At 47.2% G+C, this 26532-nt stretch overlaps 7 protein-coding genes across 7 annotated transcripts; 4 read left to right on the top strand and 3 right to left on the bottom strand.

The window, feature by feature from the left end:
- Position 1: 1 nt before the first annotated feature.
- F5B22DRAFT_137665 (uncharacterized protein) lies at positions 2-939 on the top strand. Its single transcript, XM_047969013.1, has 3 exons — positions 2-276; positions 358-385; positions 440-939. The coding sequence occupies exons 1-3, from the start codon at positions 112-114 to the stop codon at positions 670-672; spliced, it is 426 nt and encodes a 141-aa protein (XP_047831021.1). The 5' UTR covers positions 2-111; the 3' UTR covers positions 673-939.
- A 966-nt stretch (positions 940-1905) lies between these two features.
- On the top strand, positions 1906-3183 carry F5B22DRAFT_605545 (mitochondrial glycoprotein). Its single transcript, XM_047974853.1, has 2 exons — positions 1906-2348; positions 2411-3183. Exons 1-2 carry the CDS (start codon positions 1984-1986, stop codon positions 2919-2921), a joined length of 876 nt encoding a protein of 291 aa, XP_047831020.1. The 5' UTR covers positions 1906-1983; the 3' UTR covers positions 2922-3183.
- Positions 3184-3440: 257 nt separating this feature from the next.
- F5B22DRAFT_605544 (xylanase) lies at positions 3441-5220 on the bottom strand. Its single transcript, XM_047974852.1, has 4 exons — positions 4392-5220; positions 3954-4310; positions 3831-3885; positions 3441-3746 (listed from the first exon to the last, which is right to left on the bottom strand). Exons 1-4 carry the CDS (start codon positions 4497-4499, stop codon positions 3616-3618), a joined length of 651 nt encoding a protein of 216 aa, XP_047831019.1. The 5' UTR covers positions 4500-5220; the 3' UTR covers positions 3441-3615.
- Positions 5221-11757: 6537 nt separating this feature from the next.
- On the bottom strand, positions 11758-14124 carry F5B22DRAFT_137591 (uncharacterized protein). Its single transcript, XM_047969011.1, has 2 exons — positions 13971-14124; positions 11758-13748 (listed from the first exon to the last, which is right to left on the bottom strand). Exon 2 carries the CDS (start codon positions 13679-13681, stop codon positions 12140-12142), a length of 1542 nt encoding a protein of 513 aa, XP_047831018.1. The 5' UTR covers positions 13682-13748; positions 13971-14124; the 3' UTR covers positions 11758-12139.
- Positions 14125-19578: 5454 nt separating this feature from the next.
- On the top strand, positions 19579-20585 carry F5B22DRAFT_137539 (uncharacterized protein). The gene is made up of 3 exons (XM_047969010.1): positions 19579-19748; positions 19879-20105; positions 20208-20585. The coding sequence occupies exons 2-3, from the start codon at positions 19916-19918 to the stop codon at positions 20405-20407; spliced, it is 390 nt and encodes a 129-aa protein (XP_047831017.1). The 5' UTR covers positions 19579-19748; positions 19879-19915; the 3' UTR covers positions 20408-20585.
- A 2440-nt stretch (positions 20586-23025) lies between these two features.
- Positions 23026-23892, top strand: F5B22DRAFT_636144 (S-adenosyl-L-methionine-dependent methyltransferase; the record flags this gene model as incomplete). The annotated part of the gene is made up of 1 exon (XM_047977247.1): positions 23026-23892. One exon carries the CDS (start codon positions 23026-23028, stop codon positions 23890-23892), a length of 867 nt encoding a protein of 288 aa, XP_047831016.1.
- A 168-nt stretch (positions 23893-24060) lies between these two features.
- F5B22DRAFT_646257 (uncharacterized protein) lies at positions 24061-24963 on the bottom strand (the record flags this gene model as incomplete). The annotated part of the gene is made up of 1 exon (XM_047978707.1): positions 24061-24963. One exon carries the CDS (start codon positions 24961-24963, stop codon positions 24061-24063), a length of 903 nt encoding a protein of 300 aa, XP_047831015.1.
- Between the last annotated feature and the right edge of the window lie 1569 nt (positions 24964-26532).

The raw sequence follows: 26532 nt of genomic DNA, 5'->3' as shown, positions 1-26532 counted from the left end.
GTATGTCAAGCATCCGATGAGCTTTGCACCTTCATGTGCCAACATTTCCCATTTGATAATGACTACTGCCGTGGCTAGGCACGCACCACATCCTGGTCCCGGTTTTATTGAATGAAGCAACCAATATGTATGTTGTTGCACCCCCTATTGGCTCCTTGGGTGTCGCGACGCATCTCCAGCAGTAGAATCAGGAGTGCGTGGCAAAGGAACGCTACGCAAGCTCCATTTAAACGCAAAGCAGATAGCATGATCTGGAAGTATAAATATATATCGTGGGTATGTGTTACAGTCCGAGCCCTTCACAACATCTCACGTTCACCATGTGCTGTAATTCCTCCCGTTGAGATATTTTCACAGCCAAAAATATACGCCAGACAGTTCAGCGGTGCGTTTTCTCTGGAATGCAATATTCAAGAAGAATTCTAACATATTTCTCAAGGCATGTGCAGCTACATCACACATCTGAGAACCTGCTGCTTATGCGCCGAGGAGGAAACTATTCTCATATCTGAGAAGCCATGCTCGGCAACTAAGAAAGGCATTTTCGGTTCTTGCGGGAGAGGCATCAAAAACAGGCGCAAAACTAACGAGTCGCTCTACCAATGTTGGAACTGCAGGCACAATGTCAACTGGGTTGTATATAGGCGGTCGCTAAGGATGAACATGACATGAACAACTCCCGCATATTTTGACATTCTATATTTCAATCAAGCATCACACAGTCGATGAAGAGCCAGGTAACCCTTGGCGAAACGGATAAGGAGGGTTACTGCGTCACAGCGAGCCATGGCGCAAAGGGAGGTGGTTTTCTAGGACCAAAATGAGCTTTGAAGCGAACACGATGCCGACGATGGCATGAAAAGCCGACTTCTTTTCTCCCACTTTCGTGTGAAGGAGTCGTGGGAGCGGCAATGTCACAATGAGACCTTTTCTTCCGCACGCGTCGGGGTCGGCGGGATTGGAAGCTGAGATATGGCCTTCCTTAACATTTTCCTCTTCAAGGTTCCTCGAGCCGCCTGTTTGGCGGCTCTTTTCTAGCTGATCTGTTGGCTAGCAGGAAGAGGGCGGATTAAACAAGTTTGTTCTCTTATCTTGCTAGTAGTGGGATGCTCGTCTCCATACATAACGTGACGTTCTACTTGAAACTCTAGTCGGGATTATGCAGCACGTGGGTAGGTAGGTGTCTGCATAGTATCTGAGCCCAGATGCCTACCTACCTGCTGTGTTGGTACCTACATAGACCGGGTCCAGAATCTGCATCAACACCTACCTACATACACACTGCTTATAAAGTATGCACGTTAGGTATCAATCTCCTTCATAGAAGCAGACTCCAGGTACACTCTAGGGATCATCGTCGTCACCCTACGTGGCCGACTGCGGGAGCGGCGAATGGGTCATACCAAGAGTGGCGGGTCTTGCGAATACCATCGTGGCCAGAATAAAGGCTTTTCTGGTTGGCGGACGTAGCTTGGCATTCTCGGTGACACGTTCCTGGGAGACATTGGGTGAGTGGCTGATCGTGAAGCTGTGCACTACAGTAACAGCTTTTCAATGGTGCAATTCATTGGCGATCACATCAGATATCATACAGAAGAAAGGTCCAAAAAAGTGAGACTCGTGTTCCTAGGCAGGTTGCCGGTTGAATTTTGTTGTCTTAATACTCGACATAATCCGAGATTCATCACCAACGAAAGGTCGGGTCTGTGCAGTACCCATCTCCATGTACTAAGGTACCTTTCAGGTATGATTTTCCAATACCACTTAAAGACAAAATAGGCAAAGTGGGTATATGTACCTATCGAGCTTCCCCCGCTAGTGGATCTCCCCAACCTGATTGGTTGATGGTGAAGGAAATTCTCATTGCATATGTGGGATGGCTTCCAAGATTCTAAAGGCTTCACTACCTATTCAATTGTAACATCAAGCCATATATATACCGGTCCCTATATTCGTCTTCCCTCCCACCTATTCAGTGAAAACATGATGTCTTTTCGAGCTGCTGTGCGCTCGGCGCCTCGTTCGCTGAGCCGTATGAATTCAGCCGCCATCCGACAGACCAGAATCGCCCAGCCAAGCTCACTCTTGAGAACAACTAGGGCACCTCTGCGCACACCACAGTTGGCCGCGACCTTCTCGTCGACACCCTTAAGACAAGCGCCCGCCAACGAAGCTGACCGGGAGCTAGTGTCCAAGCTTGAAAGCGAAGTAAAATTTGAGAATGAGTTGAAGCAGAACGAGCAGCTCCCTGCCAGCATCAAAGACTTCCTGGAGAACAGCCCCTACGAAGTCAAGGACGAGCCCGGCAAGCAAGATGTGTATCTAGTGCGCAAATTCGGTGATGAAACGTGAGTAGTATCTACATGGTGGGACAGAGTGGGTGCAATATGGTCTAACTTGTCTTTCGCAGCATCACTGTCTCGTTCTCTATCGCGGATCTTGCCAACTACGAGCAGGACATGTACAACGAGGACAGCGCACTGACCGACGAAGAGTTGGATACCCCCGAGGGCAAGCAGCTTGCCGACACCGAGGCCGAGGATGGTCTTGAGGATGAACCTAGCCAAAGTGTCGTTCCTTGCCGCCTGAACATTGTTGTGGAGAAGCCCAACAAGGGCGCATTGAACATTGAGGCTGTCGCTCAAGATGGAGCCATCCTCGTCGAAAACTTCTACTACTATAAGGATCCCAAGATGGCACACAGCTCGTCTGCTGAGGCCGACCACGGCGCTCGGGACGCCTATCCCGGCCCACCCTTCGGCAGTCTGGATGAGGACTTGCAACTCTTGTTGGAGCGCTACCTTGAGGAGCGTGGTATCTCACAGTCTATGGGCCTCTTCGTTGCTGATTACATGGACACAAAAGAGCAGCGGGAGTATCAGAGCTGGTTGAATAGTGTCAAGGACTTCGTCGCGGCTTAGGTGGCTTGATCCTGAAAGGGGGCGATTGAGGTTGGTGCTTTGCAGCACATGTTGTATATTCGGGAGGTGCTTATTCTCTCAGTGTAGTTTTTCCACTCCCAAAACGGTTTACAATGTACAATAGTGAGCGATCAGTAATCGCTTCCACCACGAAGATATGACGGAACCTTAATTGTTATGATGTCACACAATTCTTTAGAATTTGGAATCCTTTGCAGAATACCCGTGTGACATGATCCGGTAGAAAACAGTTATTGCCAACGCCTCTTTCTGTCGAAGAAGACGTGTTCAGTGAAGCTGGTGTGAACATCGGCGTTTCAGGTCCCTAGTGAGTGTCTCCTATATAACTCGTATGTGTACGATCAATGCTCAGCCCTCCCAATCATGATATACCAAAGATATCGGTCATGTGGTAGGTCCTGTTGTTCTTTCCGACATGTTCCTCTTCGATATGCCTGCCATTATCCAGCGATACGGACACGAATAGGGTCGGCAATAGCAGTACAAGTGGGGACAGCGCAATATAAACGTTTTCCTTGAGCTTATTGCTACGTCTCATACGCTATGTACAACAGTGCTCACCATCTCCCGTAAGCAACGAACACAATTCCTCATCTCGTCATCCGCCAAGCTTCGATCAACTGACTCCTCGACTATACTTTTGGCCGCAGACCTCCTAATAGCAGGCGATGTCTCAGGACTGCAACACCTGGATCTTCGCCGAGCCACTGCTCTGGTATCCCTCAGTGGCGACGATCTGGTAATCGTGAGAGCCGAGCTTTAGGCCGGCGTTCGTCCAGGCGTCAAAATGGTTCTGAATGGTGACTGGGGAAGCTAGTTAGCGAGAGGAATCGACGTGACCAACGCGAGAAGAATAAGATAAGGTAGAATGAGAAATGTGCTGCTCACCCGTGCCACCGACCCGCTTCTGCTGGCGGACGGACCAGAACTGGTAGAACGTGGACTGTGGTACACGAATAGATCAGTACGGGCTTAACACAACGATACATCTAGTCAGCAGGGAGGACTCACAGTGCCCTCGATAGAAGGCTGGTTGACACGCTGCGTCTGGTAGATGTCGTAGGTGCCGCCGTCGGACTGGATGGTGCCGCGCCTTTGGGCGCCCGAGGACGGGTTGTACGTGCCGTAGGACTCAACAACGTAGTACTCAATAAGCGGGTTACGCGTCCAGCCGTAGATAGAGAGATAGGAGTTGACGTTGGCGCCATTCCAGGTTCCATTGTAGGAGATCACGCGAGACGCGCCTGGCTTCCACCCCTTTCCGGCCACGAAGTTGCCTACGTTGTTCCAGGTCACATCGTAGGACCCGGCCGCGCCGTTGTTGTAGTTTACGGAGCCACGGCCGTCTGTCCAGAACGAGTAGAAGAACTATTCAAGCACCAACCCGAAGGCAAGGCGTTAGTCATGATCTCAGAATGCGTGTAGAGGTGATCCAGGATAATCGCATACCCCGTTGTGTGTGCCCGTGCCGGGCGACGTGCGCGTGATGAGGTCCAAGGGGGAGGCGATGGCGCCGACCACCGCCGCAAGGGTAACTAGGAGCGTTGAACACAGCATTTCGAGTGAGTATATCGACTTGAACTTCTCGCTGATCGGTGGAGTGGGTGTCGAGATGGCTAAGCTTCAAGCTTCTGGAAGTGCCTTTTGCTGCTATATACGTGAGTTGAAACCCACGTAACGGTTAGCTGGACGGCAAAACGGTGCAAAGACATCTCGCCTCGGTTTTCGATAATTTAATTAATGTACTATCACCATCCATCTCATTGAGGCTGAATTTTGCCGGCGCTTGGTGAGGAAATTGGTCCGGGGAAACCAGATTAAGGGAGCCCCATTTTGCCGGCGGCTAATACTGGACACCATTCAACTTTCGAAGAGTTCTATGTTCCGTATTGACTGTAAATGATGGTCCATGGCGTAAATCCGGGGTAATATGGTCGCGTTATATTCGTGCTTGCTGCTTGAGCGCTGCACACACGGGACATATTTTGTAGCCAGTCACCAGCTTTACATTTAAATTAGGGTTGCCGTCGATGCATCAAGCGCCGCTGACGAGAGTAGTAGGATGAGCATCACTAGAGGCGCTCGAATTGTATGCAAAAGAATTCAAGTCTCAACCTAGTCCTTGATCTGATCCACAGATAAAGTACCCGGCCCTAAAGCAGAGGTCCTTCAGGGATATATATTCCCTTTTAGATATTCCTTATCTCTATCGTTCCGATAATATCACTTGTAGTCACAAGTTCTCTGTTGACCTTTGGGTCTGGCAAGAAAGATCAATGCACAAGGTGTGCAATAATTTAATTTCAAAGTTCGGAAGGGAAGTCTATCTGGAATTTCTTCCCATGACTGCAGAAAACACACCTAGGTCATATTCCGGAACTTGCCAATAAGTCCTGTTCCCGTGACAAGAATTACGTCTTATTGATCTCTCTCCACGCCATACTTCGTATGTTCTGGGGTGTATTCACAGATCAGAGATCTAGGGTCATCCATGGCAATAACGGATGTATCGTATGTTGACCAGCCTCAGCCGAGGATTGGTCGTACGTTCATCTTCTCCAACAACTGGGGACGTATTTCATGCATGCTAGTAACTGTACTTTCTCTCACAACTAGGAAGGTAAGTTTTCCCGACTGCTGGCCAGGGTCTTTCCGGCCGTGCCACGCAAACATCACGCCGAGTTGAGGAGAAGAGTCTCCGATTTTTCTTCCTACGGGTGTTTCAAAGATCTTCCGGTATTATAGACGATCCTTTCACAGCTCGGCCCTAATAATTTCTCTCCCTCAGTAAATCCGATAGGGGCGCTATACTAGTCCAAGCAGAGAATATCCTGGATTTTGTTTGCGAGTTTGGTGCTTTAAAAATCTGGGTAATGTTTATCCATGGCTGTCATTCCTATTCAACTGCCACATTGTTCGATACATGTAGCTTATTGGGCAATATCTTGATTAAGCCAGAGGTTGTTCCGTGCGTTCCGGGAAGTTCGTATCCTCCTATCTCAGCCCGTTACATGACTCAATTGAGCTCAGATGGAGATATTACACCTATGCCTAAATGGTCAAAAGGTTATAGTAGGAATCTCCTATACATAACGATAGGAAGATGTTACCATGCTTATATTAGGATATGTAAGATAGCTTCCACAGTGAAGGAGTCTTATTTGCATACGAAGAACTGACGGACTAGTCAAGCCTCTTGTCAGCCGACTATCTTTGAATTGTTTCAATGATGCCCATAGTGGGGATCGTTCTTGGTGTTCGGTCTTGATGAAACCTTCGTGTTGTCATGAGCTACCAATCTCTAGACCCCTAAAATGAACTATCAATTAACGTTGAGAATTAGTACGGGTAACTATATGTCAAGAGTAGTACATGTAATCCCGTTAGATTGATTAAGTAGAAGGTTAGGTTACAGTACGCCATAGGGCAGGATGAAGGGTCTTTATACATTCCAGCATGTGGATCGTTAAGTATCACCGCCTTCCACTTCTGACACTATATGCTTGAAATATCATCTTTGCATGCTGCATAAAACGGTCATAAAACGGTCGAGAGCAAGATCTCCAGTATGCTCTGCGTTTCTCAATGAGTGCAGCGGAACTTGGTTCTTGACAATTTCAATCTTATGCGACCTGAAGTTCTTACCATTCAGGTTCTGTATTATTTGTTCACTTGAAGTCAAAACAATAAAAAACGCGAGAAATCCTACTACAGTCATAAAATCACTGAAGGCAAGGGGGCTGAAGTATATGCCTTGTATCATGTCGATTCTCAGACGATTTGGCAGTTCATGTTAGGGCAAGATATTATCACCGGGGAGATGCAGAGAGGGGAGAACAAAGAGATACATTATATATAGCCAAAAGAAGTCTGAACTCATTCAGACCGCTGACCCCTTTAGAATTTTTGCCACAATGAGATTTTTACTGTATAGCTTGTACATCCTGCCTGACGATCCATATCGTTTAAAACTGTTATTGGAATGATTGGGAAAACTGACTGTAGACTAAATGGCTTACCTAAGAGCAAAACGATACACCGTTACATAGGATAAGACAAGAGCAGGTCAGTTTGTCATTAACGGATACCTGTAGCTTCTCTCTTTTCTCTTTTCTTTATTAATATATAATTACATTGCAATTTCAGATCTGGAAGAGAGGGATCTCTTTGAATTCTACTAGTACGCCTCGCTTCCTACTAGAATTAGAATCGGTAATGGCGATACACGTGCTGCGACTTACAAGTGGGGTAGTTTGGTGCATCTAAGCACTGTTGAGTTCTGTTACACGGGTACAAGCTGAACATGCAGGACCCCTTGCGCTTCAGCCGTACGGAAGGCCATTTTAGGCTGTTCATGGTCTTCAACGATATTGGAAAGTGAGGTTATACAGACTTCGCTTCATGAAACAAGCCAACGAGACCTAGGCGGCCTGGGCTGGCAGACCAGCTGTATATAGAGTTGAATCAAGCCACCAAGGCCAAGAAGTAATTGATTGGTCAGGGACTCCTGCAGCCCTATTTGATCATTGTAATCTGAATAGCTTCAGTTCCAAGCCCAGTCACCTGCCCTTGTTATAGGTTCTAGCTTTGTATTATAGTGCTCTGTAAAGTTGTGAGGTTACATTGCTCTCCTTTCTCTATCAGCTAATTCGTTAACTACCCTTTGGGAAGTATTCGTACAAGATACTACAGTCGAGCTCATATACTAATATCACAAAGGGGACTCTTGATTGTATCTACCATACTAGTAACACTGAGGTGGCAGGTTTGTATACGATATCAATCGTTGTGTAAATAGCCACGGAGAGCATTGATTCTAGGTAAGTTCCACTTGGCGGTTCTACTAATAGTCAACTTGAATCATTTATTGGCATTGTATGCTTTGTTTTATTGAGAATACCTTGTATCATCTCATACTATGTATTTTTTGAATAACCTTGTTGAGTTCTTTGAGCAAGTTGCCCATTCATTGCGTTTCGTGAACAAAAGACACATGACTTGCGCAATTTACATTTAGGTAGAAGTTCCTATGACCCATGACCCATGCTTGATGTGATCGGATACGTAAGTGGAATAAAGTCTCGCGCTTTCAGATGCAAGTTCTTGGGCGCTTAACTCGAACCCCATGGGGCAGCTGTAGCACTAAGTTATTCAAATTGTGTGATTCGCTGTACAAGGCCTCGCTATATGGCCGTGGTCAAGCCTTTGTTACATCGTCTTTTGCCTATCGCCATATATTGTTGTGTGAACTACCAATGCTTTAACCCACCCTATAGAAGATGCATACAACCAATAGCGAGAGAGATGGTCATCATGAATCCAAGCGTATGGCGGTGGGGTTTACTGGTCAGCTGGTTCATGTTTTATCGGCATCTGGGTTTCCTTTGAAGGTCTTCAAGCAGTGTTTTTTATATGACACCGAAGCCCAAGTACTAGGCTCCATGGTCAGAGGTCTTCTCTAGGATTAAAGGTTTTTTATAATTGAAATTTTAACTAGTTGATTCTGTAAACATAGTGGTAACCAGCGTGTACAGTACACAATGACTAGTCCGGGGCCCATTCGGCAAACTAGTTGGTAGGGTCAACAGCGGCTGTGGGGGAGCCAGGAGGTGAGAGATGTGTATAACGGTATGACTAGTTTATTCACAGTAACGTAGTATCGTATGGCCCAATGCTCAGAGCTACCTAATCTATGTTGAGGATAGAGTGTCATACTATTACAGATGAGGCTATTGTATCAGTATTCATATGATATACCTATACAGACCTTTAATTGGCGTATCTGTTAAATATTGATAACAGTGGGTTGATATTCAACCAAATCTATGCTGGGCATCGGACGGAAACGGTCGGCTGATCTTGACTGCACTCCTCTCTGGCGATGAAGCACCAATCCACCTCTTAGGCTTAGGCCTGTTGGTGTGAATTACTTCACTATGAATATAGAGCAGGACAGCTTGTATGAGGTACATCTGGCACGTGGTTCTCCTCCTACTGCGCTCCCTAGTCTAGGCAGGTCATCTGTATTACTTACATCGATAGTAGCGCATAGATACCGTCATGCACATTACTATTTCTCCGAGAGATTTTGTGGAGTTTGTTACACAAAAAGTCGAGAGACATAGGTAGATCATCTGCCGGGTTCTGGGCGCGAACGGGCTATGCTACCTACGACGTAGCCTTTCTCCACGTAAGCTTCATCAAGTCTAAAGCTAACCGCAATGACTTCTAGCCTCCTGAGCCATCTCTGATTCGCCGGCGAGGATTGTACAAGTACGATATCTTACCCGTGCTTACCCGTTAAGAAGTAGCACGCCGGACGTTAGCGAACTGTCTCTTGTCGAAGAAACGGCACGCTAAGAATGTCCCCTGTTTTGGCTGACGGAAAAGGTTCGTTGATCGTAGAGCTATGGACGTTGTTGTAATCTGTAAATGATATACTGATGCGTATATAGCGCTGTGTCATGCAGCCTTTCTCTACACCAAGCAGCCAAGCCACCGTTCATCGAGCTCACAGCATTCCCGACTGGGCCATGGTAACCCCAGGTAGTGTAGAATCATGGTTAGCTTGCAAGAACATACCCCATCCAATGTAACTTCGCGTTCCTACATGGATATGCTTTGATAGTCGGCGATTAACTGGCACGCGGAGGTGATGTCGTGCGAAAATGATACGTCGGAAATCACGAAAACAAGTTGTTAGTGCCGGACTCTCAGGGACAGGTAGGTTTGCACTGTCTTCATGCGGCTCGGAACCTCCCCACGTGTTTCTAAGAGAGGTTTGGAGGGGATGAAGGCAATTCTTGACGTAGCCACGTCTGTCATGCATCTCGATGGCCCCTGTACCGAACAGACAAGCTGATACGATGAATTGGTGATAGGCAGGCAGGTAAGAGCTATGTCTCGAGACCTGACGAGGAGAGGAGAACAAAAGGCCTCCACATCAATAATTGTGATACATCAGCAACCACAAGTGCCGAATTGGAACCCGCACACCTGACTACTACACTAGTATCATACATGTACAGCTTTCCTCATGGTAATATTCGTTCGGATCTGAGGACTTTTACAGCTAGACTTCCACACCATCAGCCAGGATGTTATGATATGTAATCCACGGAGTTGAATAATCATCACTGCATCTTGACACTTTGCCGACTGTAGAGAAAGTCACCCTCTCAAGCTGAATGATCAACGGTAAGACCGGCTAATAGATAGTGTCATGGGCTGGATTGGGTAGTCAATGCGTTGACCGAAAAACGCCCCCGAAACTTGTTGAAAGCCGCCTGTTAGCTAGCATCGGTGGCAAATGTTCCAACCGTTCGTGATGGATGGCATTCAACTCAACCTCAGCCCTCCCCTTTCCCCTCTTTATCTTGGGAAAAAGACCTCATTTTCCAAAACAGGTATCATCTAGTTCCAGAGCACTATGTCTTCTCGCGCAAGAATTACCGATACAACTTGGTAGGTGTGGCAGTGTTCAACCTCCCCCTCCATCACTATCGTCCAGCCTGACGATGTAGAAACTTTTAGGTGGGTACAGTTTGCTGTCACAACTAGCTATCATAAAGCTTGTGAAATCAGAGTGGCTTCTCTTCGGTAGAAAAGAGTAGACATACTATTTCATCTTTCGTAAGCCGTTTCTTGATGTGGAATTAAAGATATATATACGTTCAGTTATTAGCAAAGTGGATATTCGGCCACTCCAACCTGCATGTTCGTTCGGCCACTGCAGATGGCCTCGGTCAAGGGGCCTGCCGTCTGCATACTTAGTACATCGCTAGTGCCTTGGTTTTGCTGCATGGGATTGTACATATAGTCTAGTATGGCGCGTGCAATGTCATAGTGTGCATATCTGTAGTTTCTTTTTCCTAACTTGTTGTTCCTGGAGTCAGGAGCCTCTTCGATCCTTTCTCCCTCTGTTCTCGAAAGACTCAGGAAACGACTTACACACTACGGGTATGTCTTTAGACTCACGCTACTGTGTACGCACGCTACTGTACCGTCCGGGTAAGACCCAACGATACCCGGTGTTGGTCCCCCAATTTTTGTTCTTTTCTTTGGAGCTCGGATACCCGGGTTCACACTTCCGGTAATTAGAGTTGCCGATTCTCACAGAGCGATTGGTTGAGTAGGTTCCGTTTTAAGCCACGAGGGGTGTGATTAGTATCCGATGCTTATACCTAGCCAAGACTAAAAGCTTCGCCTTCTACGCCCCCCCACCCACTTCACAGAATTCTCACGCTAGATTCTCTGCCCGTTCAAGACCCCATTGCCTTTCTTTGCTATGTATGGTTCTGCTCTAGTGTAACCAGATAGCCTTGAACTGTGCGTACATACAAAGTTCCAATGATTACGGGCTTGGCATGACCACCATTGCCCGCTTTAGAACCGCCTTCGAGGACAAGCTGGTCAGGGGTCTTTGAGGGCTCGCTTCTGTTACTACAAGTAGTTACTTTATTGCTTGGTTTCCGCTAACTTGTGACCAGCGCTACGTTGGCGTACGATATGCGAACTACATGTTTGCTAATGATGGTGAATCTGTACCCCGTACATGCTGCAGTCATTAGCCAAGCAGATATGCCAATAATTGTAGCAAGTCGAGCGGGTCGTGAATTTCCGATCTATCTACTTACATTTACAGGTTGGGTGATACGGAGCGTGCCGAGTTGCGTCACCTAGCTAACTAACGAACGTTCACCCAGGGATGGCAATATGATATCAATGGGTAGGTAGAGATGAGGATGACGAATTACGTACATACTGTAAATCATGAACATTCTTAGAAGTGTACATGGCTTCTAATACCTACGATATTTCGTCTTCCTCTAATTTTCTGTCTGCTCGTGTATTACCTACATAGTACATAGTACACGATGGTGATATTACGGTGGATTTCACAAGCCAAAAAAGTGGCGCCAGCCAAGCAATTTTCAAGCGCAGCGCCCGCGACTAACCAATATCGTACGCGATGGGGCATCCCAAGGAACATAATGGACAAAGTTTAGTCACTGTTGAATGGCAGAAGTTAAAAGAGCATGAAATCGTTACTAGCGGTTTGAAGTCGTGTATCTCGCGCGTATAGCATTATAGAAATAGTTAGAGAGATGTTGCTCATGAGAAAATAGTACATGTTTCGATTCCGGGGTATTCCAATTCCAGTGCGCCGTTCCTTAGTAATCATGCATACAAATTCATCAACCAATGGTCCTGTCAACCCATCGCATCCACCTCTCATCCTCACAAAGCGCTTGCATGGCGTTTACGGACAAGCTCACAAACAACTCCTGCTTCCGTGATTCTTTCTTAGCTGGTAGAATAAGTGCCGTACCAAGCCCCCAACCACCTGTCGCTCTCCTGATTGTGTCTGGCTTGGTGACGGGCACGCCGGGAATATGCCATTCAACATCAGCGCCGAAATGGCGCCAAGTGTTGAAGGCAAGCATCTCTGGTGAACGAGGGTCGTAATTAACACCCACTAGACGTGGGTCGGGCGCTAGCGACATCATGGACATTCGCTGAGTTACGTACTCCTCGTCCACCACGTCGATCGATCCCTTAACAATGGGCACTAGGCAGGCGAGATCCATATCGTCGTCGCACGCTGCGTGGACTCGATCTCGCGAGACACTGGTTACCGCCGGTAAGACGGCGTTACCGAAGTAGTTGTCCGTAGCGCCAAGGAAGGCTCTGGGTCGCCAATTTACCGAGTTCCATAGCTTCGCCAATGGGCCTGGCGGGAGTCCTATCGGGAATGCTTCGTTTTCGACGCGGGCCTTGGTGATGTGGGCAAAGGCGAGAGTCGCGAGGCTCATATATGCTGTCGGCCGGTTGTTTGATTTGTTCATAGCTTGAACGAGGTCTCGAAGTTCGCCGAGTCGTTCGTCCGTAAACACGAAGATTTTGCCTATTCTCTTCGGATCTTGAATGGGCCGGTCGGGGTTCTGCAAGCGAGGCTGTGTTGGGCCGCTGTGATCTGAAAGAATTGCATACTCGGGACATCTGGCAATGTGCTCCTTGAATCTGACCATTTCCGAAAGCCTCCGGCTCGCTACAGTATGCAATATAGGGCTCGCAACCCGAAATTTCTGTTCAGAGGGCGTGTAAGTGGAGAGGTTCCGTGTCTTATTCCCGATGGCCTCTAGGAATACTCTTAATGAACTTCCGTCAGTGACTGCGTGTTGAAGGAATATTGAAAGCAGCAATCCGCCACGGGCAAAGGTAACGTCGACTTTAGACACCGGTATAGGGCCGCAATTAGAACCGGCAAGGCCTGGGATGCCGTAACGGGGCTTGATGAAATTCTCTGGAGGGAACCCTTCGCGTCTCAATTGCTCATAGTCAATCTCCTCTCCCTCCTTACTAGGTATAATCTCAAATGGGATATCATAGAGACATGACCGTCGCATGAGAACTATGCCATCAGCAGTGTATAGTCTGGCAGCAAATAGCGGATTATCGGCTGCAAGCTGCACCAGTGACTGTCGAATATGTTGGACTGCATCTTCTCGTCGATGGTCATCACAGGGAAAGCAAAGCACGACACATATATAACCACGAGGTGAACACTGGTTAAACACTGACAGCCTCTCATCTGTACAGCAGCCGGGTGGGTGCATCATAAAGCGCCGTGAAGGTATCTTACGTATCTTATCTGGTTTCGAAACAAGCGGTAGAGGGTGACGGTAGCGACGTTTCCGTACAGTATTGCCGAAGGTATGTGGTACTTCTATATGCATTTTTCTAGAGCAAGGGGACGGAAGGGGAATCTCTTGGCCGGGCAGGTCTTTTAAAGGCGTCACTCAACTAAGGGTCATTAACTGAGCGAACGAGCCAGCAGGCGGTGAATGGGTAAACGAATAACAAGTGACGGCCCCGTGTTCTTGTGTGATAAACAAATGATGGAAGTGCCACGAAAGGTTTGTGCGAGATGGATCAGTGACTGCTAATTGATTGACTCCGGGGAGATGTTCACTAATAAAGGGAGAAGCTGTGTAACGTCTTGCAAGAAAGGGCACTGAAACTAACAAGGGATGTAGATTCTAACAGCCGCAGATGACGCTGGAAGAGAACGAGGGTCGCTTCTTTACTCCAAAGGCTGAGTGTACGTAAGATTCCATCCTATCTGGCGTCGATAATAGACAGGAACCTAGTTGATAACAGTAGATATAAGTAGGTACCTCTAGCCGTGGACTCAAAGACGTCAAGGGCTGGGTTTAGTCTGAAGCAACGATCCCAATGTGGTGGGCTGCAGGCCCCTCGTCAGCCTCCGTTCAGGGCAACGGCCATCCTGAAAGACACTCGGGGGGAAGCCGTGACGGGCAGCGCCACCAAGAGAAGAGGTCAGCATCTAGGTTGCTGGTCCTTGTAGGGCCAACCGCGGATCTGCTCCCTCTGTGGTACCAACGCACACTAGATTGGACTCTACACGTACCTACAGATTACACATGAAAGTCTCCACAACAGGGACTTGAATTGCATACGGTATATTGGTCACCTGGCCTGGATATTGGGGTAACCTTGACCCACCATCCCGGGCGAGAATGATATACACTACTGTGTATAACTGCTAGGGTAGGGTTACCAGGACTATGGTTCCCGACCCTCCACCTCGTTCGTCGGATATCCTGGGCGTCCAAGGCTTATTAAAACCCCTGCCAATGGCAGGTTAGTTGACCAAGCAGGGAAATGCGCTGACAAGGTCAAAACGCGGCCCTGACGTGTGGAATGAGAGGATATGGCATTGCTATATCCAAGGGTGAGTCGTAGGATTACGAAGAGAGCTGAACGAACTCACCCACCGAGTCTTCCAAGTAGGCTTAGTTCCAAGAGACACTTCATATTAGGAAAATGGTGGTGGGTATGGGAGTCGTCGGGATGCTATTGCCGTCTATTTAGACCTGATGAACCGAGCAAATGAGAAACTATCCCGATGTGAAGTCGAGGATCGACCGGCGGGCCGGACAGTCCTCAGCCCCTACACCCAATATGTACGGTCCGTCGATCATGAAATTGAAAGGCAGGGGAGACAAGATGGTAAAGTCCTTCATGGAGTGAATTGCGATACGATAAAATGAAACCACTTTCGCGGAATTTTCTAGCTGGTGGACTGGATAAAAATAATCGGGCACTAAAATTTGAAGTCTTGCACTAATTCCTGCTCCATGACAAAATCAAAATGGCGTAGCACCCTATACCAATCTGAGCCCTGGGACCCGCGCCCTAGAATGATGTAGGGTAAGATCAATCGAATATGCTTAGTCTTAAGTACTGTACGATAATGGTCTGAAGAGCCGTGGGTAACTAGGAAGGGGGGTTGTATTAGCAATCTTCGCACTCCTACGTTCAAGATGAAGAGACGGAGAGGAATCTGGGAAACGGAATAGATACGGTAGAGTCGGATTTGTACGTACAATAGCTTCTAGGTACGTGAATATATACTGAGCCACAGCAACTCTCATGCGTATATTACGGTTTACATAATATGTGACAGGTCATTTTGCCTCGACTTGTAGTCTGCGGCTAGCTGACCATGCGTCGTTATGTGGTTCGGCCTCATAATCTTGCGTGATGCTGGTCGAAAATCAGGCCACACGTGTAGTAGCATTGCCACCACAGCCACTGTTGGTTAAGAGAGGGCGTCTGCATATACATACACACATATCTACTTAAGTACATCTAGGCGGCAGTCTTGAGGTCAAAGGATGGAATCCAAAACCGCCCACGCTCTCAGAAACCCGATGCTATGGATGCGGCAGCGTGGTAGATAGTGTGATCGAGCATACATTTACACTACGCAACCTGCGCTACTGTCAGTAGGCCTAAGTATCTAGTGTACTACTGTAAGTAAGTGGAGAGATCTTGTCACAGGCCGAGAAACACTCAGGGGAGTATCCCGGGAACGCTTCGGCCCGGGGGGGAAATGCACACCAACAGTGGTTTTGACTGGCGCAATGGGTCAAACCAACAACGACGGCCGAATGCTTCGGCAGGTATCACCATTGCGCAATAATGCATGTTGGTAAAATCCACCGTCCGCCATCTGTAGAGTCTTACGGAAGACCGAAGCAAGGGGTGGGGGGCGTTCACCCAACACGACATTGCGTTACATTGTGTGTGCTGAGGTCTGATCATGCCAAGGACCAGCCCTACTGCATGCCAAGATGTAGTGCAACGTTTGTGCAGCTCAAAACGTAGAGTTGCATGCATAGTCGGTGAAATCCTCATTCCTCCCTGGACGATCGACGTCGTTTCGGTCTAGCACGGTTGACTCAAGGTGTAGGAACGGGTAGTGAGAAAGTAGTGCAATGTAGGGGGCCGAGGGGGCCAAGTGTGTGTCTAGAGGGAGCAATACCTACTTAAAGTAATATGCAAGACTTGTGATCTACTGTAAGATAATGTTATACAGATTACGCTCACTTGTCCGCGCTACGGGTAGATCATGATCATGCGGGCGAACAGGCATCGAAGCAGGTAATTTATGCTCAGCCCAAGATGGCCGGTAGAATGCTGCGATTTGGGGAAGATGATTTTCGATTGGTCTCGCTTATCCTGAAGGACCATGAATCCATTCTACCGGTTCTGTCTCGAACCCCAGAATAGATATCTAGCTGTCTACCTCATCGATAAGGATTACATATTGCCGGGGTTGCTTCTGTGTAGGATGAACTACCTAGCCCTTCCTTCCGCTAGATACAGGAGGCGGAGTAGAACCTGGGGACATCTTGGCACTGTCGTCTCATCAGAAGTATGTATGGAGAGATACCTAGTAGTGTAAAGGTGCGTACGCGTATACATTACATATAGGTAAATATATTATACCATGTGTACAGCGGATCTCATCCTCTCGCTTACATCAAGCAGCCAAGCTTCAGGCGGCCGTATTGGATCCTCGGCTAATCTATCGTTGTGAATACCTACGCATCTTATTGCCTCTGGCAGACGGAGGTATATGATGACAGTGAAGTATGCCCCTGGGCCTGAAGCAGATCCTGAGATGAGACAAAGTCTATGCCATTGACGAGATGCTGCTTGTACTACTGTAAGTAGGTCAGACTTTAAAAGATAACCTCGACAGGGTTCTTTAAGTGCCAAGCACATTTCCGATCACCCGTAACACCCCAGATCCTGTTCCTTGGGTCACGTCAACGTGATAAGCGGCCAATACTATGTAAGTGTGATACCAAATACCTTTCTCCCGCCCGGTATTGTATCAAAACGAACGCATATCGCCTTGAGTCAGTGTCAATTTACCTAGGCATGCAACTCGTGCGTCATCTCTATGGGCTGCACCTATGTACATGAGTAGGCGCAAGAATAAGCGATCGTCAAAACATTGAAAAAAGGTCCCATCCCATCAGCCTGGCTGCGCCGTAATCACACTAGCGCAGCGTAGACGATATTATCAGCTTGTTTAGCTCAGACGTATGAAGCTTGGCTCGTCATTTTTGGAAATGAATGTACAGAGATAGGTATCTAACTAGGCATGGTAAAGTGCTCCAGCCCCATATTCAACGTGTGAAGAGAATCGGCGATTTGGGTTTGCCCATGTTTATATTTATTTACTATGTATGTCCGTCGGAGTATGTGGTTCGTGTTGTCGCCCCTTGGTGACCTATATAAGGTGCCTAAGTTGTGCTGAATACAGAGAATTTGCAGGCACATTGTTGTTCCTCGGTACGAGGCAACATCTTAATTAAATGGGTATAGCACCGACCCCCGCCCGCTAAGATCAAGAGGATCTGAAATCAACGTTAAGATTCAAGAAACAATAATGCCACAATTGCCTTCTCTATCTTGCCATACAGGCCTTTCCACACTCGGAAATCAGGTCCGAGGAAAGCAACTGCTGAGCACTACTGCGGGTTAGATATCTACGCAGCACCGTGCCATGCGTAATGAACCTGTAGAAACACCTAAGTCAGCTCGCATTGCATCGGCTCTCTTGTTTCCGATATAAAGTGCGTCAGGAGATCAAATTAGAGGTGGTTCCCGGGGAATAATCAGCTCCTTATCATGATATTGCCCGACGTTAATCTTCTTATCCAGGAAATCAAAGATGCAAGGGGGTTAAAGCCAGGCTATGTTTATGCTGACAGACCCAACAGAGCTTGGTTAACGATACCAGTACACCACTTCATCCAGTATCTATATGGTACTATATGGCCTACCTAGAGCATTAAGATTTTCTTCAGCTCAAGCAAGTAATTGGTGTGATACTTAACGCAGCCTGCTTCCGGCCGCATCCCGCCATAACACCAGTGACACCGACAAGCGACCAATAATTGGCGGACAAGTGACTGCGAAACACTAGTAGCTGCGTGATAAGTCCAAAACAGCAGGCATCGACACCTTGGATGCCTCATTGTGATTAGTGAGCGTCAGCTCCCTAACGGCAACAAACACGACCCGGGGCGCTGGAGCACAGCATTTCGCTTACCGCATAAACGCGGCCAAAAACTCCCGGTCGGGGAAGGGGCTTGTCTGGGGATGCGTGAGACGACTATAAACAGCACGTAAGTATATACGTAGAGTGATCTGCACCCAGTCAAGCTGTTTAATGTGAGTTTTGCCTACTAGGTATGCTCGAACCCCGAAAGCAGGAGGATCTGATACCATGCATGCCACGAGCAGGCTGGGCTTGCTATACTGCCGAGGGTGATTATATCCAGAGCAGTCATGCCATTGAGGCGGCATAAATGGAAATGTGGCACTACCCCAAGCATCGCGCGATGCTATGACGAATATACTAGCCTTCTATCTTCCTTTGGGCTTGTGTAGAAGGATGTGCCGGCTGGCCCGGGATCGAAATACACAGCGCACGCTTGTCAGACTGGACACGTAATTTGGGCGATACTTACTCCAACTCGTAGTCAGTGCAGCTGGTTAGGCCAAGATGCATATGCACCGCCTCGTCTAACATGTCTCGCAGAGTAAGCATATATGTAGTTATAACGAGAGATTTCGATAGAGATGTCTAGACGCTCAGATTGCTTCTGATTGCAGCGCTACGGCACAATTCTGATGTTCTAGAAGGACTTGATTGACGCAACTTGAGAGACCGCGCCGTTGTTATGCGTCGTTCGATCCTCTTATGCGGGGACATCAGGGGGTTCAGGTAGATCAAGCTACTTAGGAATATCGGATCGACACGCAGTTCAAAGGTTCAGACCAGAGACACCAACACAGCTGCAAATCTATCCGGGAAGCGCCGGGCGGGCGAGGTCGGTTTAAATACATACCCCTACTATTATACTCACGTGTTGAGATGCAGCTTTGGCAGCGCCATGGCTGGTTCGAAATCCAAAAGCCCACTGCCAACGTGTCGTCCCTTGATGAAGGCCCCTGGGCGATGATATCAACAGGCCGGTTCCATGGCAGCGCCCCACATGAGCTTTATCACCTGAGGCCCACGCCAGGAACTACCTAGGTAAGCCTTTCTCATACGTCAATCATACCGTAGGGTGGAGAGGTAAGGCGGCATCATTAAAACATAGTACTGCGAGCCCATGTCTATTGATACTGAGTAGTTCTACGGAATGGTGCCTTGAGCAGTTCGAGGCGCGAGACGGCAAAGAGGGGAAGAGAGAGAGACAGCGAGAGATTTACCTAAGCAATTCTTTCCCCAAGGCGGCCAGGAGTTCTTCCTTGTCCTCTCCGCATTTGACCTCATCTGAGGAACCCGTCGTTGGCGAGCAGCCAATGACGTATAAGCTACCTGTCAACTATGACATCAACACAACATCATAACGAACATGACTTGAAGCTGCACGAATTGATCATCGACTTTCTGTAGTCTATTCTATGGTATTTATTCCCAAACTTTCGCCTTTTTGGAAGAAATTGTCTCCAAGTCTCTTTATCCTACGTACCAATCACCAAGATCTCATAAATTCTGCGGTCGTGGAATCGTCCTTAAACTGCTATTCGGGAACAGTTACAGTGTCTACGTACTCCATCAAACGAATATCAAAATGTCGTTCCTTACAGAAACAGTCGCCCGCCGTGTGGCTCTCACCTCTCGAGTTGCCTCGGTTCAGGCTCCTCGTCAGTTCAGCACAAGCATGGCCGCCCGCAAAACAATGTCAGAGGCCGCCAAGGACACATTAAAAACCGTGGACCGCAAGGTCTCGGACAAACTCGTCGACGGCATCAACGCAGGCTGTAAGTCGGACCTTCAATGCGCGAAGAGCCATCATTCCGTCTTGTACACTGCCGTAGGACACAAATCGTGACCCATATCACTAACATATCATCCCTTAACAGCCAAGGCTGCCGAGACAGTAACGGGAAAGGCCACCGAGGCCAGCTATAAGGCAGCTGATAGCGCTGAGGAGATCCGAAGCAAGGCGAACGCTAGCTCTGAGGAGCTTGCAGGTAAGGCCAAGGGAGCTGCTCACGAGGCCGAGGGTACCATAAAGGGCGCAGCGAAAAATGCTGAGGGGAAGGTCAAGGGATCTCTATAAACAGAGTCGTCTCATCACCAGTGTACATTATGGGAGGGGTTTGATCCAAACAGTCATCATTGGCGTTCTTACACCGGTTTGCATGGAGGTTCATGATACCTACTGTCTCAGAGGAGAGACTCTGTACGAAGTTATGATGTAATAATCATTAGAGAAAAAAATCCGCATATCACACCAACTCCTTGGTTTTCTCATTTAGCATGACTTCAGTATGTTTCAGTAGCTAAAAGACCGATGTCTACATCCTACACATAGACCAGAACAAGCCTAGATGGCAAATTTTCCTAGCGTTAAAGATAATCGTCAATTCTCGAGCTACTTCGAGCCCTATGCGAGACTAGCGTAATATTATTTTCTAAATCGCAGCCTCTGACAAACGATACTTCCTGAAACTATATCTGGCCAGCGCTCAAGAGACATGTCAAAGTGCACACTTCACCAAGCTGTATTCTATCTTCTACTACACGGAACGAACGCTGGGAATTTGTGTCCAGCGAACCGACATTGCAGGAACGCGTCGTTATATCTATTAGCAAAAAACACATTGCTATTCATCTAGAGAGAGCTATAGCACTGGCAATAAGATGAATTCCACCCCTTTATATCCTTGCGCTCAAGGATCCAAAGCATATAGTTTTCAGTAATCTCCTAACCAATGCGCTATTAATCTATTGTTGTAGTAAAGTGAGGACCGCATAAGTTACTTTAATAGCGTGCATTTTACACTTGGAAAACACATTGCTTTAATATTTTGATATTAACTCCTAATAGTAGGTTAAAACCCTCTCACCTACCACAGCTTATATTATCTTTATTACTTTCGACACCCGGCGTACCAGTTCACCTAGGAATCTGGACACTCCAGACTTCCTTGCTTAACACTTAAGATGATACTCGTATTCCTCGGTAAGTAATGAAGGTATAGAGTTTAGGACACTCTCAATCTCGACTTATAGAGCTGGCCCTTGAGAGTATCTATGAACGCGTCTATCTTTGGCCTCGAAATATCCTTTACTCTTCATTTTTATACTTTTTAACTTATCCGAGGGAATTAATACACTCTATAGGATCTCCGCCGGTTGCAGTATTGATTAAAGCCCTACGTTATAAAGGGACTAAATACCTATACCAAACATTAAGGGAAGGTAAACATCAGGGTAATTCTTTGGACGAGGTTGGATCTGTGTCATACTATGGTATTTTGACGCCCCTGAAGTACATGCATTTCACATATATCACGTACCCTTCCCGTACACGCTTCGAAGGAAATTCTTCCCTTCTTCAACCTTTAGTCTTGTTGAATACCTACTATGAGACTGAAGAGACTTATGACATTGTACCTGACCTTTGAGATTCAACCTACCCGTGACAATCTGTAGTAGGTCCTATATTAGATTTGCAATATATAGGTAATAGCAATCTGACTTTAGTTAATTATAACATTTGCACACTATATACTTTAAAAATGTATTAAAATTAGGGGTAATAAGGTATAATGTTATTATAAGTTATTAATTAATACCTGTTTTAATTATACTTAACTAACTATTATATTTAAACCTTTTTATAAGCTACTATTAAGGTATAGTAATAACAGGCAATAATGCTATATTTTTTACAATTTCATAAATAGTGCATATATAATACCATTCATTCCATTGTACCTAGTATAAATTTTCTCTGCTATAGTTTTCACATTACACTTTCTACTTCATCAGAACCGCGCACGGTGGAGTGGCCAAAGACTCTACACGACTTGACATGGAGCCACAGGCACTGTAAGTGTATGAGCGGCACTGTAACGGGGGCGGAGTGGGCAGGAAAGGAGGTATTGGGAGCTTTGTGTATAACAGCATGTTGAGATCATATCATATTAGGCGACGATGCAGTCATATGCGTTATTGTATCCAAAACACCACGCTGCCAGGTAGTCAGGGTCTATTGTTACTATCTTGCATATGCGATTAAGCAGAGATAGCTTGTGGTATTCATGGGCGTTCAAGGATCTGTGTCGTGGTTTGTTGGAACTGCGCCCTAATCCCTACGAAGTGTGAATGCACCGAGCATATTATAAGCCTATCTCCGAAGTAAGAGGGGTTAGGATGGTACAAGCATCAAAAGTACTAAACCAACGGGACAAAAATCAATACAATATGCAGTTGTGAAGTGCATGCCGAGAGGCTTCTTGCATCTTAGTAGGGCGTCAAATTGCAATGTAACCTGCCCTGCTTCACGTCAAGAGCGACATGCTACTAAGTACCTATATGTAGCCTACCTAGGTAGGTACTACATAGGTACTAATGTTGCTTATATTGAGGTAGTATTCTTAATGCTGTGATCACCGCCGCTGTTGGCTGCTGTGCATAAGGCGAGAGGGAAAGGTACGCGTGTTGCGATGATCTTGTTGGTGTCTGTTGGGTCAACGTGCAGCGAGGTCATTATCGAGGCTGTTGGGTCAACGTGCAGCGAGGTCATTATCGAGGCTGTTGGTGGTCCTTGTTTGCAAACCCGACGAGAGACCAACCGAACTTTCGACTAACGCTCCTCTCAACTCACCTCTCTTGACCATCCAAGTTTTACCATCTCATACACAGCTGTCATACCCTCATATCAACACAATGAACGCTCCAGAGTCCGACGTCAAATTCGTGCCCAAGCAGGCAATAGCTCCCACGCCTGCACTTTATGTTGAACTCGTAGCCGATGGCATGGAAAATCTGGCGAAAGCTTCTCTCGGCTGTGTTCCGGCTATTGCAGACGGTGCGATTATCAATGACAACGGCTGTGGCCCCGGGGCTGCCAGTGCAGCTGTCGCAGAAGCCATCAGCGGCAGGTCGCTGAACGTGTCCATCAAAGCTACCGACATTAACGAAGATGCCCTCAAGATCTACCGACAGCGATCAACAGAGAACCACTGGCCCGCAGAAGCCATCAACATGGACGCCACTGCTCTTACATTTTCTGACGAGACATTTACCTTATCGCTCAACAACGCACTACTCTTTTTCCTGCCTGACGATTCAGGCATCGACGTCGTCAAAGAAGTGTACCGCACTCTTAAGCCCGGAGGTAAGGCCGTCTTCAACTCGTGGAAGTACATACCAAATTTAGAGCCCATCCAGGCTGCCGCCAAGGCGACACGCCCCGAGGGGACGCCGCTACCTCGCGTTGACGCTGAGAAGTGGTCGCGCGCAGAGTTTCTGCAAAGCGTCATTGAACAAGGAGGTTTCGAGAAAGACAAGGTTATCATAGAGACCCGTGATGTATCCGTCACAACATCAGAGATGGATCGCTACGCTAATATGCTTTGGAGTTTCATTGGCGGTACGTCGCCTGTTGGCTGGCTGCATTCGGACGAGGAGAACTGGGACAATGCAATCAACGTCGTCAAGCAGGAGCTGAGAAAGACGGAGGGCTATCAGCAGCTTCCTGGCGGTAAAAACCTCCTCAAATTCGTTGCCAATGTTGCTGTCGCCACTAAGTAAGGGAGATGTACGAGAAAATTAGCAGATTGAAGCAAGCCGAGCGGTTTGGGTAGGAGCGTGTTCCTTACGGGAGAGTTATATTTTCAATCCAACATCGTAACATGATGGTCAATTATCAGAGCAATCCTAGTCTTTCAACAAAATTAGACGCGAATCACATTAATGAGCTCACTTCGTCGCTACGACAGCACTGGCCGTGAATGTTAACCACCCACTGTTTTGCCTCTCCAGATCTAGCTCAAACGAAGGTGCTGCGACCAAGACCTCCAGAGCCACGTTAATCGTTTCATCCCAATTTTCCTCATCTTCTACCCTCCAGCCCTCGCGCCCCGGCCCGCATATTGACCACCCGATCTCACACCATCGCCTAGCATCATGAACTCGCACTCGCGTCTCGTAGTGTTCCTTTCTGGTCCGTGCCTCTTCAAATCCGGCGTCGAGCAGCGCCTTCTGCACATGTTCACCGCCATACCAGTGCATACGCAGTATTGGAGGTAGGTCATCATCTTTCCCACCCTCCTCCTGTCTCTGAGAATGCAGGCGCTGGTATGTGTGACGAAAGATGGCCATGGTGGGCAGAGCTTCCCAAGCAGTAACGATAGCGAGGCCGCCAGGTCGCAGCGTGCGATAGATTTCTGCGGCGCAGTCGCCATCGCGCGGCCACGCCTGTAACATCACGAAGTTCGTCACACTATGCGAAAAGGTTTGGCTTGTCGCAAATGCCGCTGACAAGTTGGTGCTGTCCACCTGTACAACCTGTGCCAGGTGGGCAGCCCACCCCTCGCGATCGGCCCGTGCTTTGAGCGCTGCGAGCGACTGGGGATCCTTATCCGTGGCTGACACTCGAACAGTGGTACCAACCCTAGAATTGGAGCCCGAGTGAAGCGCGAACAGAGCACTGCTCACAGCCCCCTCTCCGCATCCATTGTCATGGACGTGTGAGCAGGCTGGCAATGGAACATGCGGACGCAAAATATCGTATGCAATGGCTTCTGTCGCGGTGCCGAGAAACTCCTTGAGCGTCTCGCCGTTTACGGCTACCAGCTGTCTAGGGCTGAAAGAGACCGTCATCGTGCTGGATCTGAATTGCAGAAGTGACCGCGCGTGTGTAGATTGGTAATACCTGATAAAGGTGTCGCAATCGCCTTTAGTGTATCGCTTAGTTGAAATAGTACTGTAGGTGAAGAATCATACTGTATATTGTACTAAGGAATTAAGTCTAAATACTGTAGATTGGGGTGGTACATCTGTTTATATAGTAGAGTGTGTATAGGTTAAAGTATTGGCCACCAGGATTATCTATTCCTACCTTCCTAATTCCAATATTCCTACTTAAACTACACGCACTCTTTTAAAGCTATTGTAAGCTTTATTTTACAATATGTGACTCTAAATATCTACCTCGAGTAAGGCGATAATCCGGAGTCTTTCTTCGAATAGTCTGGTTTGATGCAAGTTGACAACTTTTAGACTAAAACACGTAGAACAAAGAGTGAAGTAGGCAACAGCAGAACAAGGAGACGTGTACACATACATTACGGTACAGCTTTTGATCCTGTGTTGACTTACCATATAGACTCTAGCAGCACAATCTAGGGTGTGGTAGCTGTAATCCAGGCAGAGTTGAGACAGACATATCTTGATAATGAACACATGTCCATGTAGGAACCATAACACTTAGCGAGACAGCAGACCTTCCTCTTCTTATTTAAACCATCACTTTCGTGCTAGGGTGTCAAAGCTATCTTGGTCTCAAAATCATAGATATCGTTGCTGTGAGAGTAACAATTCGCTGCATATCAAAACTGCACTATTGACAAGGAAACCAGCCAGTACTGATTCAAGGTAGACTTTGTCCATTACCACACTGTTAACAAACTATACAGAAAATACTTGAACTCTGATAGTACTGACATCTTTTGTTTTGGATGGAGCTCTATATCAAGAGATGCTCGTCGGCATCATCGGGCTACCACAGAGCAATCACTTTATCGTATACCGTATCAAAGCCGTATTAAACATGGACCTGCTCAAAACTCGCTTCATGCATAGGGTATATATGAGTAAGGACCCTTGAAAGTTAATGATTTGGCCATTCTTGATGTATACGTAACTAGTATGCCTGAGGAGTAACAGACCGCGACTCAGGAAGTCATCAACAATATAGTTTACGTGTTACGTGTCGGTGGTACACGTTTCATGGACTCATAGGATTACAGTCACTTAGATAGTGTTCAAGCGAAGTGAGGTGAACACAGAAGCATGACGCCTGTCGCCAGCAATAGACTACTTAGGGGCCTATGACGCTTTTTATTTACGTCCACGGAAACCTAGTAAAGATCAGCTTAGCTATCCTGTCTTGTCTCTAATACTCCCAGCTGCAAAGACATCGATATACGTCTAGTGCGTTTAACAGAACCCTATGACTAATCACACAAGGCAAACAAACGCCGAGGTCGCCATCTATGAGGATTCACTGCTCCCTAGAAAGTAAAAGTCCTCTTTGAAGCTGGATTGCAGTGAAACAAATAGGTGTCCCAAGGCCATATGAGGTCCCAATCTGATGATATAACTTGTATGAATGCTACTCACATCATCCTGTGCCAAACTACATATCGGTTTATGTAAAGCTCACTTAGC

Source organism: Xylaria bambusicola (genome assembly GCF_022495145.1).
Source record: "Xylaria bambusicola strain CBS 139988 unplaced genomic scaffold F5B22scaffold_19, whole genome shotgun sequence".
NCBI classification, from domain to species: domain Eukaryota; kingdom Fungi; phylum Ascomycota; class Sordariomycetes; order Xylariales; family Xylariaceae; genus Xylaria; species Xylaria bambusicola.
This window is presented reverse-complemented; position numbering and strand designations above follow the sequence as displayed.

Bases quoted from the DNA above. Each gene is read 5' to 3' on its own strand.
- F5B22DRAFT_137665 (XM_047969013.1), top strand. From the start codon at position 112: ATGAAGCAACCAATATGTATGTTGTTGCACCCCCTATTGGCTCCTTGG. The intron at 277-357 runs GTATGTGTTACA...ATATTTTCACAG, and splicing joins AGTATAAATATATATCGTGG to CCAAAAATATACGCCAGACA. The intron at 386-439 runs GTGCGTTTTCTC...ATATTTCTCAAG, and splicing joins ATACGCCAGACAGTTCAGCG to GCATGTGCAGCTACATCACA.
- F5B22DRAFT_605545 (XM_047974853.1), top strand. From the start codon at position 1,984: ATGATGTCTTTTCGAGCTGCTGTGCGCTCGGCGCCTCGTTCGCTGAGC. The intron at 2,349-2,410 runs GTGAGTAGTATC...TGTCTTTCGCAG, and splicing joins CGCAAATTCGGTGATGAAAC to CATCACTGTCTCGTTCTCTA.
- F5B22DRAFT_605544 (XM_047974852.1), bottom strand. From the start codon at position 4,499: ATGCTGTGTTCAACGCTCCTAGTTACCCTTGCGGCGGTGGTCGGCGCC. The intron at 4,311-4,391 runs GTATGCGATTAT...GTGCTTGAATAG, and splicing joins GCACGGGCACACACAACGGG to TTCTTCTACTCGTTCTGGAC. The intron at 3,747-3,830 runs GTGAGCAGCACA...TAGCTTCCCCAG, and splicing joins GAAGCGGGTCGGTGGCACGG to TCACCATTCAGAACCATTTT.
- F5B22DRAFT_137591 (XM_047969011.1), bottom strand. From the start codon at position 13,681: ATGCATATAGAAGTACCACATACCTTCGGCAATACTGTACGGAAACGT.
- F5B22DRAFT_137539 (XM_047969010.1), top strand. From the start codon at position 19,916: ATGTCGTTCCTTACAGAAACAGTCGCCCGCCGTGTGGCTCTCACCTCT. The intron at 20,106-20,207 runs GTAAGTCGGACC...ATCCCTTAACAG, and splicing joins CGACGGCATCAACGCAGGCT to CCAAGGCTGCCGAGACAGTA.